A 15,174-nucleotide genomic window follows, 5' to 3' on the forward strand; every position below is an offset into this window, starting at 1 on the left:
TGGAATTTGCATGTAGGCAGTTTTTAAATATCTTTAATATTAATGCATTTGTAATAATACTCTTAACCCACTTGTAACAGACAAGCAGATAAATCTTTGAAGTAGTTTAAGTGGTTGATGTGTCTGGAAAGACTTTGTCCTACCATTATTTTAACATTTTAAATATTATCCTACCAGTGGATAATATTTAAAATGTTAAAAAAAAAAAAAAAAAAAAAAATGAGCCATAGAGCAGAGTAAAAAATTAGAATTTAATATAGGCTAAAGGAGTAGAACTTAAAAACTTTCTAAATGTATGAAAGATTAATGTGTTAATAGGGCATAACTGCTTTCCCATATTCATTAAAGAAAGAATGAGAACAAAAGGAAGTTTCAACTGTCAAAGAAGAATTTTCTTCTTGATAATAGGTTTATAGTTCTAAAATGCATATTTACCACTATGGAAACCTCTGCAGAATTTTGTAGGCATCAGAAACCTATAGTTATTCTAGAATGGTTTGGTTATCAACATAGATAGAAGTTGTACATCAAGAGTGTCATATTGAAAGGCTAACATGGACCAAATAAACAAGATTTAAGTTTATGTGGGCCGCAAAAACAAAAGCTTCAATTTTCATAGAAACATAAGTTTATTTTGATAGAGACATGATGAATACAAAGGGCTGAAATAAATGAGTAATTGTTAACATAAAAGAATAGACCATCTTAATAAAACTATTTTTTCTTGAACATTAATTTACCAGACACTGAATAACTGCACAAATTAATGAGCGTAATGCAAATAAGTCTATTTTCCTTGCTCTCCAGAAGTGAAATATTTCCTGTGTGCACACTGAACAAGTTAGTCCAAGACTAATGACACAGCAGATAGCTGCTAAAATATTCGCTACTACAATAGTATTAGTGGAGGGAAATGGTGCACCTGCACTTAAGGTGTGCTAGGGAAATGAATGCAACATGTGTATAGTAATCAGTCATTAGCGAACATTATGGTTCACTATTAATAATTATATATAACAGGTTCTTGAAAAAATCACGTTATGAAATTTTTATTAAAATATTTCTTACATACCGTTCATTATATTGGCTGGGCCACGAGTTTGACATGATTGTACATTACAGCACAGGTACCTTTTGTTACTGTTTTAACCTTTTATTCCATTTAAAATTTAAATTTATTTAAATATGGGTGGATTATTATTATTATTATACTATATAATAAAAGCCTAGATGGTGTCACTCCCTTATGCAATGTCATCATAAGATGGCTGTGAGCACAGTAGAGGTGGGGCCGGCCGCTGCTCTGCATGGTGAGGCTTGGGGGTCCTTTAGCTCTGCGCAACGTGAAGGAGGCTAGTCCCAGCGTCTCTGCTGCCTCCTGTGGAGAAGGTGGGCCTGGCGGAAGAGGTGGGTTGCCTTCCCCCTGGCCAGCCAACCTTCAGCCTGATTGTCAGCCAGGCTGAGGGACCCCCCCTGTGCATGAATTCATACACTGGGCCTCTAGTGACTATATAAATATGATCCTTTTGATTACACAATAACCCCAGGCCATCATTGAATAGTTCCTTCACTTAGTTTCTGCTGTGGTATCAGTTTCCTTACATTTAACCAAAGCATGGCTAATTCAATGTTGGTTTACTTACATATCTTAAGATATTAGAAGAAACTGAAAATATGTCTTATGATGGTTATAGTATTGTAACTATTTTTACTAGTTTCTGTACTGTAAAGGAATGCTTTTATTTTTTCATATTTGATATAAGGATGGTAATGATTACAAAGATATCTCAGTGAGTAGTTCATCCTTTTAAATGTCTTATAAAAGATGTATATGTGACTATTTGAAATATGCTTACAGAGAAATTATTTTATCAAGTATTTATTGATTTCATTTAGTCTTTTAAAATTATTTTTTGTTAGGCATTAAGTCACAAGTAGCATTAGATTTCTGGTTAATGTAAATAGGAGGACGATATGTTTGGCAGTAGTTTTGTTGCTACTGGATTGATGGAAAAAAACACAATTTGCTTTTATTCTAGACAACCAGATGTTCCAGTATTTTATTACAGTTGTGCCAACAAAACTGCATACATATAAAATTTCAGCAGACACCCATCAGTTTTCTGTGACAGAAAGGGTAAGTTAAATCCAATTAGTAAAATGATTTTTTTTAGCATTTTATATTCCTCCTGCTACAAAATAAGGTTGTGGTTTCAGTTGGTGCCCTCCCCCTTTTAAATTTGTTGAAAATTTGAAATGCATTAATATATTTTTAATGGAATTTTATATATATTAATTATTGATTTTTCACAGAGAGGAAGGGAGAGGGATAGATAGCTAGAAACATCGATGAGAGAGAATCATTGACTAGCTGCCTCCTGCACACCCTCAACCGGGGATGTACATGCCCTTGACTGGAATTGAACCTGGGATCTTTCAGTCCATAAACCGACGCTCTATCCACTGAGCCAAACCGGTTTTAGCAAAATGCATTAATATTTTAAGAGACTAAAATACTAGAAAGAAGTTTTTTTGTTTGTTTTTTAAATCTGGAAGGTTTTGTATTCAATTAACTCAAAATTATTAAATTGATGGCATTAATTATTTTAATCTTAATATATTAATTTTGTAATTTTTTTAATGTATTGGTATAAACAGTTTTTTTATTTGCTGGCAGATTCTGATTTCTGTGTTACTTCCTTTTTAAATAATGTATCTAACCTTGGTCATGCATTCTTATTGTGGCTCAGATAGCAGATTTTGAGGGTTTGCCTTCCTAACTTGTGCTTTGTCTACTTAAGACGACAAATGTTTTGCAACCTTAGGGTGCATTGGCCTTATAAATAAATATGACAGTGAGGATCAGAGCGCTGGCATTGGACAGTTTAATATTTCTCATCTGTTCTGGAATCATATTTTCTTTTTGTTTAAGAATGATAAATATTCAAATACTAGTATTCAGAAGACTTGTAAGGCTTTTCTTGAGATGAAGTTTTCTTTTAATAGTCTTATACTTTGTGATGACTTTGTCCTTAATACTTGTAGAATTTTCCTTATTCTTGGATTAAATAATAAAAATTGTAGGAGTCAAGTGTCATGTATTTAAAATTTTCACATGGCTCAGGGGAGGAATCAAGTATGTACTTGTATAATAAGTTGGTGTGTGTGTGGGGGGGGTGTATACAGAAAGAGAAACTAGGTAAAGTGTACATAAGTATATAGGCAGTCCTCGGGTTACAACAGGGATCTGTTCCTATGGTGTGACGTAACTCAATTTTCTCCGTGAATCGGAACCCACCTACATAACCATCTACATCACTCACATGGAGCACATACACAGCAGTGATGAAGTGAAACAGTAAAAAAAAAAAAAAAAAAAAAAAAAAAAAAAAAATTAAAAGAAAAATAACGATTCCTGAACTTTACTCGTGGTAAATAAATAATAAAAAAATAAAGCACATATGTACATATGCCAAAATGACAACTTTTTTTTTTTTTTTTTAAATAAATACTGTAAATGGGAGATGGCGACATAACCACGAACGACGCAAGTCGAGTCCGACATAACCCAAGGACTATCTGTATATTGTTCTTTTCTGCATTTCTGTATGGGTGGGGAGATGCCATTTCTCACTAAGATTGGCACCACCTGATGTCAGTCTACACAGTGGCAAGGCTTTGGGGAAAACAGGCACACATCATTGCTACTACGGTAATGCAAAACAGCATAGTCTCTAAGGAAGGGAATCTGGCAGTATCTATAAAATGACTCAGTAATCCCAGTTCTAGGAGATGAATACAAGGATAAAAGTAGGAAAAAAATCACAATGATGTGTGTATGAGGGTTTTCTTTGTGCTATTTGTAGAATACTAGAAACAACACAAGTGGTACATCCACATTTGAGGAACATGCAACTTTAAAAAAAGAGAGAGAGAAAAGATAACTGTATACCAATATGAAATTACATCCATGATGTATCCTATATAATAAAACCCTAATATGCAAATTGACTAAATGGCAGAACAACTGGTCTCTATGATGTGCACTGACTACAGACACTCAGTGCAGAAGCTGGACTCACCATTGGCAAATGCAGCGGTAGTGGCAGGAGCCTCTCCCACCTCTGCTACTGGTGGGCCATAAGGAGTGAGATATCTTGGACTGTGAAAGGGATGTTCGCCTGCTGGCTTAGGCCTGCTTAAGCCAGTAGGTGGATAATCCCCCAAGGGGTCCCAGACTGCGAGCGGGCACAGGCCTGGCTGAGGGATCCCCTCCAACCCCCCCTCAACCCCAGTGAACAAAATGTTGTGCACCAGACCTCTATTTTAAATAAAATAATTTAATTAAATAATAAAAAAATAGAATCCTAGAGCATTTAACCATTGCAGAATATGTTTGTGCCCTTAAGATGACTAAAACCAGTTGTGTTTCACTTAAAAAACAAAAACACAAAAGGAGTATCTGGAGTTGGTCAAATGGAGAATGAGGTGAACAGAAATGGGGAGGGCTGGCTTTCATTGGTCCTGCATCCCAAAGGGAATCATTATTAGTCTTTTGTTCCAAGGACAGTCTGATCAATCTCGAAATATCTTTCTTCCATAGAGGTGGTGAGAGTATATTTTGGCATGTCCGAACTTATCAGGGCTGTAAATGAAATCACTTTATTGAAAAGTTTAACAATGGCTTTATAAGGCTCTATTGTGTTAATAGGGGAAGGGCTTTTGTAATGTCCACATAAAATTGTTTTAACTTACCTTGTTATTCTAAAGCTTGCAGTTTAGTTATAGCTTAGTCAAAATAAGTAGGGCCTGACATAAAAGTCATAACAAAGTACTGTGGCAGCATAGTTGTTTTGAGCTATAATAGAAATGTTTTAGAAAGTTTGCAAACTTGATTTTGAAGTGTAAACATAATGGAGTGAAATAGAATATTTTCTTAGTGTGCAGTGTGGTAGGTTTATAATTTTAGTTTCATAACTTTCAAGAAAATAAATTTTTAAATGAACTAGTTTAAACCAAATACTGATATCTTTAAAATAAATGCACTATTTTTTTCCCTGTACTGTATCTTATGTCATTTAAAATGAACAGCAGAGAGTGAATTGTTTTTAAATCTGATCATTTAAATAATAGGAAGTAAATGATTGTTTTGTAAATTCTTAGCAAAGAGATGTAAAAATATGTCAAAATAAGAATTTAGCTTTCATTGATTTGGTCAATGAAGAATGTTCCATATAGTTAGTTTTTAGCTCTTGAGCTCAACAGAAAATTTGTATGTTAAGTGACCTTTTAGAAAAAATTAGAAAGAAAAATTCTCTCCTTTTGACTGCTTCTAAAGCTAACCACACAAAGAATACAGAACAATTTGAGTGTCTCTTAAAATCTTAGACTAGTGGGGCAATTTGTGCAGAGATTTGGATGTCCCTCTCCTACAGTAGGGGTATAGGGCTTCATATTGACTGTATATAAGTAACCAGCTGATATAAGTCCTGTTTTCCTCCTCCTATCTCTCCCTTTCCTTTGCCTTCCTTTAGGAACGTGTCATTAACCATGCTGCAGGCAGCCATGGATTCTCTGGGATATTTATGAAATATGATCTCAGTTCTCTTATGGTGACAGTTACTGAAGAACATATGCCATTCTGGCAGTTTTTTGTAAGACTCTGTGGTATCATTGGAGGAATCTTTTCAACAACAGGTGAAGATTCTTTTTTTTTTCTTTTTTTTTGTCTATTTTCTAAAACTGTTGCTGACACTGAAATTAGGATGTTTGTACTTAAAATGGGCAAAAAATATACACGCTTTTCATATTTTGATATTTAAAGAACTTTTTCTTTTAAGACTTCATTCCAAAGTTAATGGATTAAACCAGCGTTTTTCAACCACTGTTCCGCGAGATGTTGCCTGGTGTGCCGTAGGTGCAGACAAGACAAGAATTTTATAATTTTTCACTATTTTGTTTACTTAATATTTCATAATAAAGTAATTATAAAATACTTTCTTTGTGTTTATTTGATTCCTATTCAAGAGAATTACTTTATATATAGTCAATATAGGCACAGAGTTAAATTTTTTAACATTTTCTAATGGTGGTGTGCCTCGTGATTTTTTTCATGAAACAAGTGTGCCTTTGCCCAAAAAAGGTTGAAAAACACTGGATTAAACATACCTAAATTCACTGCATTCAGTGATTTAAGAAAGATTGATTACTTAGTGAACTAGACAGATCCTGGAAGTGAATCCAAGTTCTCCCATTTACATAGTGATAGCTTTGTATAAAATGTAATATTTACCTTTTCTGAAATTTGTTTTCTTATCTATAAAAAAGGGAATAATGGTTCCTAACTTGCAAGTGTGTTGTAGAATTAGATGAGAAAATGCCTAGAAATAGTAGACACTTGAATGTAAATTTTCTATTTGGTTTAAAGTATTTTTAATTTTATGCTATGTAAAATAATATGATACTTTGAGCTATGTGATAGTTCAGTCAGTGTTTTTATGATTTTGACTTTTTTTCCTCCTGATATTATGGGGTTCTCTCAAAGATGATAGAGTTAAATACAATAAATAGAGAAAGGAAACAGTTCCTTCTTTATCCCCAACCCCTATTGAGTATTACATAGACTGAGTAGTTTATATACTTTGAATTATATTTTTAAGATGAATGACTAGCTTTTCTTATAAAAGTCTTTGTCATTGCTTCATTTAAATGCATTTAAATTTGTAGTGCTGGTATTTATTTTTTAAAATTATGTGGGTGGAAGATGTATTAAACACTCTTGAAAAGATTGCTTTTCAAGTTCATGAATCATTGAATCTTATGATTTTGAAAATAAATTCATTTGTTTTAAAATCAAACTGTCATTACTTTTAACTGTGGGAGAAAAGCTAACTACTTTCCTTCCTTAACCTATACTGTTATAGCTTTAGTTTTATGTTATTTAGGAAATAATTACATTATAGCATAACAATTAAAACATTTTTTATTACAGGCATGTTACATGGAATTGGAAAATTTATAGTTGAAATAATTTGCTGTCGTTTTAGACTTGGATCCTATAAACCCATCAATTCTGTAAGTGGTATAGTATAAATGGTACTGGTCTCTAACTCATAGTATTATTGTTAAATCTAAACAGTATCTTTTGGTTACCAGAAAAAAAATTGTCCTCAGTAAAGCCTTGTGTTTAGAGGAGCTAATGTAATAAGTAAAACAAAACTGATGCTCTGGTCTTTTTTCTCCCTAGGTTCCCTTTGAGGATGGCCACACAGACAACCACTTACCTCTTTTAGAAAACAGTACACATTAGCACCTCCTAGGTGAAGGAGAAAAACTTTTTGCCTGAGACATCAAACCTTTTTTAATAATAAAATATTGTGCAATATATTCAAAAGGAAAAAAAAAAAAAAGAATGAAAAGCAGGAATCATACCTAGAAAAAAAAGAAAAAAAACTGAAATCCTATATATGTTGTGTCTGTTACAAATGTCTTAGAAGAAATTATGCAGCTAATCAGTGAATTAGTCCAACTGGAATATTGCTTCGAAAAATGACCCCTTCTGATACTTTCACAGCAAATGGGCATTGTCGAAATCGGACCTTGAAGAGCCTGAAGGAAAGAGGTCAAACCACATCTAAAGAAAAAGGCATTAATAGTGCTAATGTCTACGTCCTTTTGTTTTTAAAATATGATATCAGAATAAAACATGGAAAATTAGTCTAAACTTTAAAAAGTTGTGATCAGGTCACCTTGTTAATAAAGATAAACAGGGATGGGTTCACATGCCATAGCCATATTAATGTTAAGCCATAATGACAAGACAATTTATCCAATGGTTTGGTCTTTGGAAGGTAACTGTTTTTCTTTAACCTCTGGCTATTGACTTTTTTAACTGTTCAAGGCAGGGTCATGAAAGACCAAGGTGAATTCTTACAGGGGCAGGTACATTGGTGCTATAACATGTAATAGGAATCCATTCACAAATTGTATGGTGGGCACTTAATACAAAGGGGGGAAAAAAGCACATGTTTTTAAAAGATGCTAAATTTTCTAATCTGATCATATTGTGTTGGTATACTGTGGGAACAGGATGCATAATAAAAAGATACACTACTGATAATGAAAATTATCAGTTTATAAAATAGTAAGAAAAGTAGAATATTTTATACGTGCTGTGGTGAGTTGGCGACAGGGTAACTAAATAAAGTAAAAGTGTAAGGCAGCTATTTAAGTAAAACAAGATAATGTCGTATCTGAGAGGTTATATTAAATGATTTCCATTAAAATATCAAACTGGATGAAAGAGGTATTTGCATTCAGAATGTCCTGAATGTGGTTGATTCTGTATTAGATTGTGTTGTTCTGGCTTTCTTACTATTTAAGACTTGATTTAAAATTTTCAGACTATAAAAGATTAAAAATAATGAGGGGAAGATATCATTCAGGTACCATTAAAAACTTATTTGGAATATGTGTGCCAACATCAGTTTTCTTTTGTAATACTTAATGTTAGTAGAAGAATCGTCAACCAATCCCCATGGGGTAAAGCACTTAGGAAAATAGGGAAACAAAAATTGGTAAGTACCAAGGCCAAAGCTTAAAAGCTAGATTAAAATCATGGTTTTTAGAAGATAGGCTGTCACAAGTTGTAGTTTTTCATATGGATTTTTTTTTTTTTTTTTTAAGTAAAATGGTTTTTTGAAAATAGTTTGGACAATAATGTAATGGAGAGGAGAAATACTGATAAAACTTTACAGTAAATCTTGTGTTGAATGGTATTTTGCAGAAAATACAAACATCAATGTTTAAAATGCAGTTTATCATTAACAGCCACAAAGTTAACGGATTAATACAAGTAACATAATAGTCTTTGAAACATATTTGAATCAAAAACATTCCAAATAATGTGATTTTTATTTCTTCAGATATTTCCAATGAAAGCATCTCTCAAAAGGAATTTTAACTGGAGAGAATTAGAATTTTAGCTATTTTTATTAGACAGTTGGTTCTGTGAGTCTGCTTGTCAGAGAATTCCATCAAATTTTAGAGGTTTTGTTTTTTAATGGGAGGAAAGACAATAACCATTTAGAGTTACTTTCTTGTAGGATTTTAACAGTAAATAGCTCTTAAAATTTTTAAATCTTTATTGCTGAAAGTATTACATATGTTCCCCCCACCTCAAATAACCCCTTCTAGCCTGCCCACCCCCTCAACCCTATTGTCTGTGACCATGGGTTATACATCTATATATGCATACAAGCTTTTAGTTGATCACTTCCCACCCACCTTCCCCTGCCTTCCCTCAGAGGTTCCACAGTCTATTCTATGCTTCTATGTCCCTGGATCTATTAGTTCATTGGTTTATTTTGTTCATTAGATTCCATATACATGTGATATTTGTCTCTGACTGGCTTATTTTGCTTAGCATAATACTCTCCAGGTCCCTCCATGCTGTCTCAAAGGGTGAGTGATCCTTCCTTTATACCACTGCATAGTATTTCATGTTATAAATGTACCACAGCTTTTTTATCCACTCATCTACTGGTGGGCACTTGGGCTGTTTCCTGATCTTAGCACAATTGTAAATTGTGCTGCTATGAATTATATTGAAATGTTAATGGAATTAATTTGTTCCATTCAAACTATGAAAGGAATTTTTTCAAAGCAAAATCTTTGCATTGATTTTTATTTTAAAAATTAAAGATTTCCAGCTGAAAGTCCTTGAATAGTAAGATCAGATATTTTGGGAATCAAAACATAAGATTCTGATCAGCCCTTTGGATGATGGATGATGAAGTATACCTATATATTAAGATTTATTAGGTTTTCTGATCTCACAAAGTGTTGCTTTTCAGTTGCAGAGAACACTGTAGTGACCTATTCGTCTTATGCCTGAGGATGCCTTCAGCAGGGTACCTAACTTTATTAACTTAATCCTTTTTATTAGGCTGTTCAAAATATCTACACATCTATTTCAGCCTAAATATTTTCAAGTTGAGACCTCGGATTATATGAAAAATTTTGAAATTATTTGCATACCTTGGCCTATAAGACATGAAATATTTAGGTGAATGATTATCTACTAGTGTATTTGTACACTTCAGACTACCTCTTGGAAAAGCTTAACTCATTCAGAATTATGAAATTCTATTTTTCAACTCAGATGATTAATATACTTTTCTCATGCATTTTTTGATACAAAGCACCGAATTTTTAAATACTTTTGAATGCAAACAAAATTTACAATCTTTAATACAAATTTAATTCATAAAGAACTGACTAAGATGTCTTAATTTTTTAGTGGTTTAAGAGGAGGGCTATATTACATACATTCTGTTTTCATGTCTGAAGTTAGTAATTAAAGTACCAGCAACTGTTTTATTTTGTTAATTTAAACGTGTGTGTGTGTGTGTGTGTGTGTGTGTGTGTGTGTATTATGCTATATGTGTGTGTGTATATATATATATATATATCTAGCACTGAGCATTTTTCCATACTTCCATGTGGGCATATTGGAGCAACCATTATGTTTTAGTATAGGTAGTTGCTTATGTTTCCAGAACATTAGACTTGCAGTTCTAGAAAAATAGCCAATTGGAAATTTGCATGTGACTCCTGTGAACTTTGCAGATTATTGTTTTTAAAATTTTTAGGCTGACCTACATTATTAAGTTTATTGTGAGATAACACATTTGGGTGTTAGTCCCTCGGGTCATTCTATTTACCTTGAGATTCTAAATCAGTTACTTAAAGTGATAAGTGGAGATAATGATTTTAGGTTAGTATAAAATTGTGAGAAATGTTTTTTTTTTCTGAGTTCTGTGTCCATATGCCCTAACTTTCTCTAATATTAATTGCCTTAGGTGGTGACTGTCTTCAACTCAGTAGTATTTATTACAGTATTGGGTATTTAGTGAGTGCAGAATATGGTAGTTATCAAAAATTTTCAAATATAAATGCCTTTTCTTTCTATTTACCATCCCTTTCCCCCCCAAAAGTAGGAGGGTTTTTTTCTCATTGCTCTATATATATTAGGCACTTAAATAATGGTTAGTCTTGATTTAAAATCACTTCTTTCATACAGATACCTATCTGCTTTCACTGCTTACAAGAGGACAATGGCAAGTCTCTAATGTTACAGGTAGAAAACAATGCAGCATGCAAATGCTACCCTATTAATGGTCAGAAAAAGTGGAGCAATATGTACTTATATGTTAATTTGTATTTATCTGGTAGGTTCTTTGGATGATTACGTTTTTTTTCTCAGGGAGGGAGATCTGCAGTAGTCATCAGTTAAAGACACAATACTGAAAAAGAAAAACATTTTTAATTCAAATTTCCATGTAATCAAAAGTCAAAATGAATACTTGATCAGTGGAATTTATTGAATTAGTGAAACACAATAATCAAAAGATAGTAAATTCTTAGGAACTATTATGTTTTATCCAGTCTCATTTAATTATATATATTTCATTTTTACTATATCTGTACTTATCAGTGTAACTCAAAAATATTGTATAGACATCTTAAGCTAAAGATCACCAGGTGTTTTTTTCAGAGCTGGGTTGTGTGCCCTGGAAAGAAATTAATTCCCAGAACTTAGATGAGATTGGGGAGGACATTGTCCAGAAGAGTTACCCCAAAATGCCTTTTATGGATTCAGAAAAATCTCAAGAAATCCTAGAAGCTGCCCTCAATCACTTCAGTGTGCCATTTTGAGTACCAATTATTCCAGCTAGTGAGCATAAACATGTTAACTTTCTGTGTTCATGTAATTGTCTAGTAGTTGTGATTATTTTTAATTGAGCCCCCAAATTAGGCTTAAATAATAACCCATGTTTTTAGCATGAAATAACTGCAGTCCAGTACGCACTGATCTCTCAAATAAGATGAAAGTTAGAGTAATAGTTATATAGAAATTTAGGAATAAATAGTTTTTAGTAATTTTTATTATACATAAAATATTTTTAAACAAAACACCTATTCTCTAAATATAGTCACTTAATGAAGTCTGTCCTTTTCTGCTGTACATTGTACAATTAGCGATGTGCAGTTGGAATGATCGAGACACCAGCAAGTTCTGTTGCTCACTAGAGTCATCTTCCCCACTTTATAGAAAAAGACTAAGACTAGCATTTAAATTTGTGTTTAAAATTTTGTTTTTCCTCAATGCAAAAGTCAAGAGAATGAGTTTTTGTATGATTCCAAACTAGGAGCTTCCTCTCCATTTAGTCACTCCTATTGAGGCCTGAGTAAAATAAGCTGAAATATAAGGTTACAGCATCTGTGAGGATGTTGAAACCATTCTTCCACTTAGATTGATTTTAAACCTTTATACTGGGTATCCCAGACTGGTCTCACGGCTAGAACTGCCTTTCTTTAGCCTATTTCCACTTCTAGGTGTTCTGTGTTTTGAGTTGCAGTTAGTCCTCTCAATGGGAAGAACGCTAAATATAGAAAGAGGGTTATACTTTGGTGTTTTATATTCAAGGACATAGAGTGTTAGAAAGCAATCTGGAAATTACTTTTTCCTAAAATATGTTTGTTTATAGGCTCGGCTATGACTTCCTTCTCTTGCATAAAAGAAGAGGGGGGGGGAGGAGAGAGAGAGAGAGAAATAGGAAATAGGGGCAAATACTACATGACATGACATTTGACAGGTGATGAGGTTGGCCATAGTCTTTGCCACTTCCTAATCTTGACTACAGTTTGCTGTTCTAGAGATACCTGAGAGGTACCAGATAAATGAAGACTGCCAAATGTTCTTAGATCTTGAGCATTCTGGGTGCCCTAAAGTAGGAGAGAAACTTATAACAGAAGCTCACAATGAAGAACCAGACATTTCGAGCCATCTGAGATCTTGCCATAAGAAGGCGCCAGGCAATGAGGAAGAGGGCAGTATTAAAGAGGTAGTGAATATTCCGGAGCCTGGGGAAGAGACATATAGTCAAAGTTAAAACAGTGCCAAATACCCAACTATTATCTGAAACATAAATGTGTTTCTTTTGGCTATCACAAGCAAATAATTATTAAATGCTTACAGGTTTGACCTGAGAAGCCTTTGAGTTTCATCTTTTATTTCCAAAACATTCTCAACAATCAGAATTCCCTAATATTACCTTGTCTAGTTTCTATTTACCATACTTCTCATACTGTAACCTATCTTGCAAACATGACTAACAGTCTTTATTGAAGGTATGTTGATCCTATTACCATATCACAAATCTTTACTGGTTCCTGTTCACTAGAGGGTAAGTCAAACAGTTCTCAACCTCTAAACTCTGTTTTCATCCTTACTATCTATTAAAAACCCTCTGCTTCTGCCAGAATTAAACCAAACTGTCGTAATTCTTTGTCCTTTAAGGGATTAATGGCAAATTAAGGCAGCTGAAGGACTTGAAGAGTGGTTATGCCCATGTTACATAGTCTGATCAGTCTCCTGCCTACTGGGTAAACTTTATCACATGATAGGGTGTGGCAGAAGAATCAAAGACACTTGGGTTCAAATTTGGTTCATGTGTGACTAGGAACAAATGACCATTACTATTGATAAAAATGGGATAACAGAAAGAATGCCTCATAGGGGTGTGGAGAAGGTAAATGAAGCCATGTATCACAGGGCACAGTATAAAAAGAAGGACATCTTATTTAGTAAATGCTGGGGGGAAAAATGTCAATTCCTCCTTTCCCTGGCTCAGATTTCAAGTCTGGTGTAAATAGATACCCATAAGTATTAACTGACCGACTATGTTTACCTTTTTAAGTGTTGCTTTGCTTCTGGGATCCCAGCCATATCTTCTTTCAATAAGTACTTCTTGATTCCTAAAACGTAATTTTCAATGTATTCCATCCAGTTCAACTGGCGCACATCAAAGTTGAATACCTGAAAGGCAAATAGATAAAAGGATTGCCAGAATTGCATGGCTGGACAATCATTTTGTTCACCAAATTTTCTTTTACATAAATGAGCAACAGTCGGTTTAGAAGACTTAGGTTGGATCCCTCCAGAGGAGATTATTTGAGCTGCTATTTCAAAGGCCCTGATTATATAGATTATCATTTTCCTTGCAATATTTAAACATGGAGCAAGCACAAATACTTGATCTTCAGAAAGTCTTGTGAGGGAAATTTAAGGAACTGTTATTAGTCTGGTGAAAGCTAATTTCATGTAAATGTGGATTAATAATTTTTAAAAGTGATGGAATAATATGTTAGGGATCAAAACATATTATGCATTCTTTTCTTTTCATTCCCCTTAAATATTGATGGTGTCCCTTGGGCTACCTACCTTTCCTACAATATCAGCACTTTATGCAGATTAACGCAAACTTTGGAAAACAAAGCATTGAGGAGTAGCTTAGCAGAACTTATATTTTGTATTTGCTATAGAGATACCCATTATGTCTCTCAGTGTGTCATTAAAGAAGCCATTCAGAACAGTTCTTTTAGTGTTAAGTGGTAAGGAAAGCTTTGCTTCTCTTGGAACACTAGTGTGTTTTTTCCTCCTGGACAAAGAATACCATGAAACTATTTTTTCCCCTTTTCCTTTTTACCACCAAAAAGCTCTCAAAAAAAATTCACTGCTTCAACAGGAATGACATATAGGATTTTGTATACTACAGATGGAAATATTTTTTTCATTTTTGTCCTTGACTTCATATTCTAATTCAATTTCTATTTTGTTTATATATGCCTTTATTGTAAGAAATATCAAATCTTTGAAATGATTTTGAGTATCATCAAAGTGAGCAGATGAGATTAACAAGTTACAAAGAGCTTCATAGATTTGTCCAAAGCTGAATTCAGTATCGTCTTGTTTGGATATGTTTGTTTTTCCACAATATCACTATTACATACTCATTGATACAAACAGTGGCCTTTTCTTTTACTCTATTTCACTTTTCTAAGTGAGATTTCAATGCATCTCTGGTTAAGAAACCTGAATCTATGGGGCAAATCAAACTGGAAGCCGAGCCATCCTAGAGTTTGGCAATTATATTTGCTAAGGTATTGAAATTGTATGTTAAATCCACTACAGATTTGATTTTTTCGTGACATTTTAAGTGATTTTAGTTTAAAATAGTAAAACGTCAAAAATGAAACTCTAAGCTCATTATTTTAAAAATTATTTAGATGGTTAAATTCTATGGAGAAATGCAATGAAGATAAGCCTAC

The 15,174-nt window shown here is 33.4% G+C and overlaps 2 protein-coding genes across 2 annotated transcripts in view; one reads left to right on the plus strand and one right to left on the minus strand.

The window, feature by feature from the left end:
• ERGIC2 (ERGIC and golgi 2) overlaps positions 1-8,468 on the plus strand; it is a 33,121-nt gene extending 24,653 nt beyond the window's left edge. Inside the window, exons 11-14 of the mRNA XM_084877145.1 lie at positions 2,040-2,137; positions 5,535-5,697; positions 6,992-7,074; positions 7,247-8,468. Of these exons, the coding sequence (XP_084733271.1) occupies positions 2,040-2,137; positions 5,535-5,697; positions 6,992-7,074; positions 7,247-7,309 (407 nt within the window). The 3' untranslated portion in view covers positions 7,310-8,468. The remainder of the gene's footprint in view (positions 1-2,039; positions 2,138-5,534; positions 5,698-6,991; positions 7,075-7,246) is intronic.
• A 1,989-nt stretch (positions 8,469-10,457) lies between these two features.
• The window catches only part of FAR2 (fatty acyl-CoA reductase 2), a 119,585-nt gene continuing 114,868 nt past the window's right edge, over positions 10,458-15,174 (minus strand). Inside the window, exons 11-12 of the mRNA XM_084877144.1 lie at positions 13,755-13,882; positions 10,458-12,927 (exon numbers count right to left, since the gene is read on the minus strand). Of these exons, the coding sequence (XP_084733270.1) occupies positions 12,765-12,927; positions 13,755-13,882 (291 nt within the window). The 3' untranslated portion in view covers positions 10,458-12,764. The remainder of the gene's footprint in view (positions 12,928-13,754; positions 13,883-15,174) is intronic.

The sequence above is a fragment of the Pipistrellus hanaki genome, assembly GCF_964339955.1.
Source record: "Pipistrellus hanaki genome assembly, chromosome: 3".
Taxonomy (NCBI): Eukaryota; Metazoa; Chordata; class Mammalia; order Chiroptera; family Vespertilionidae; genus Pipistrellus; species Pipistrellus hanaki.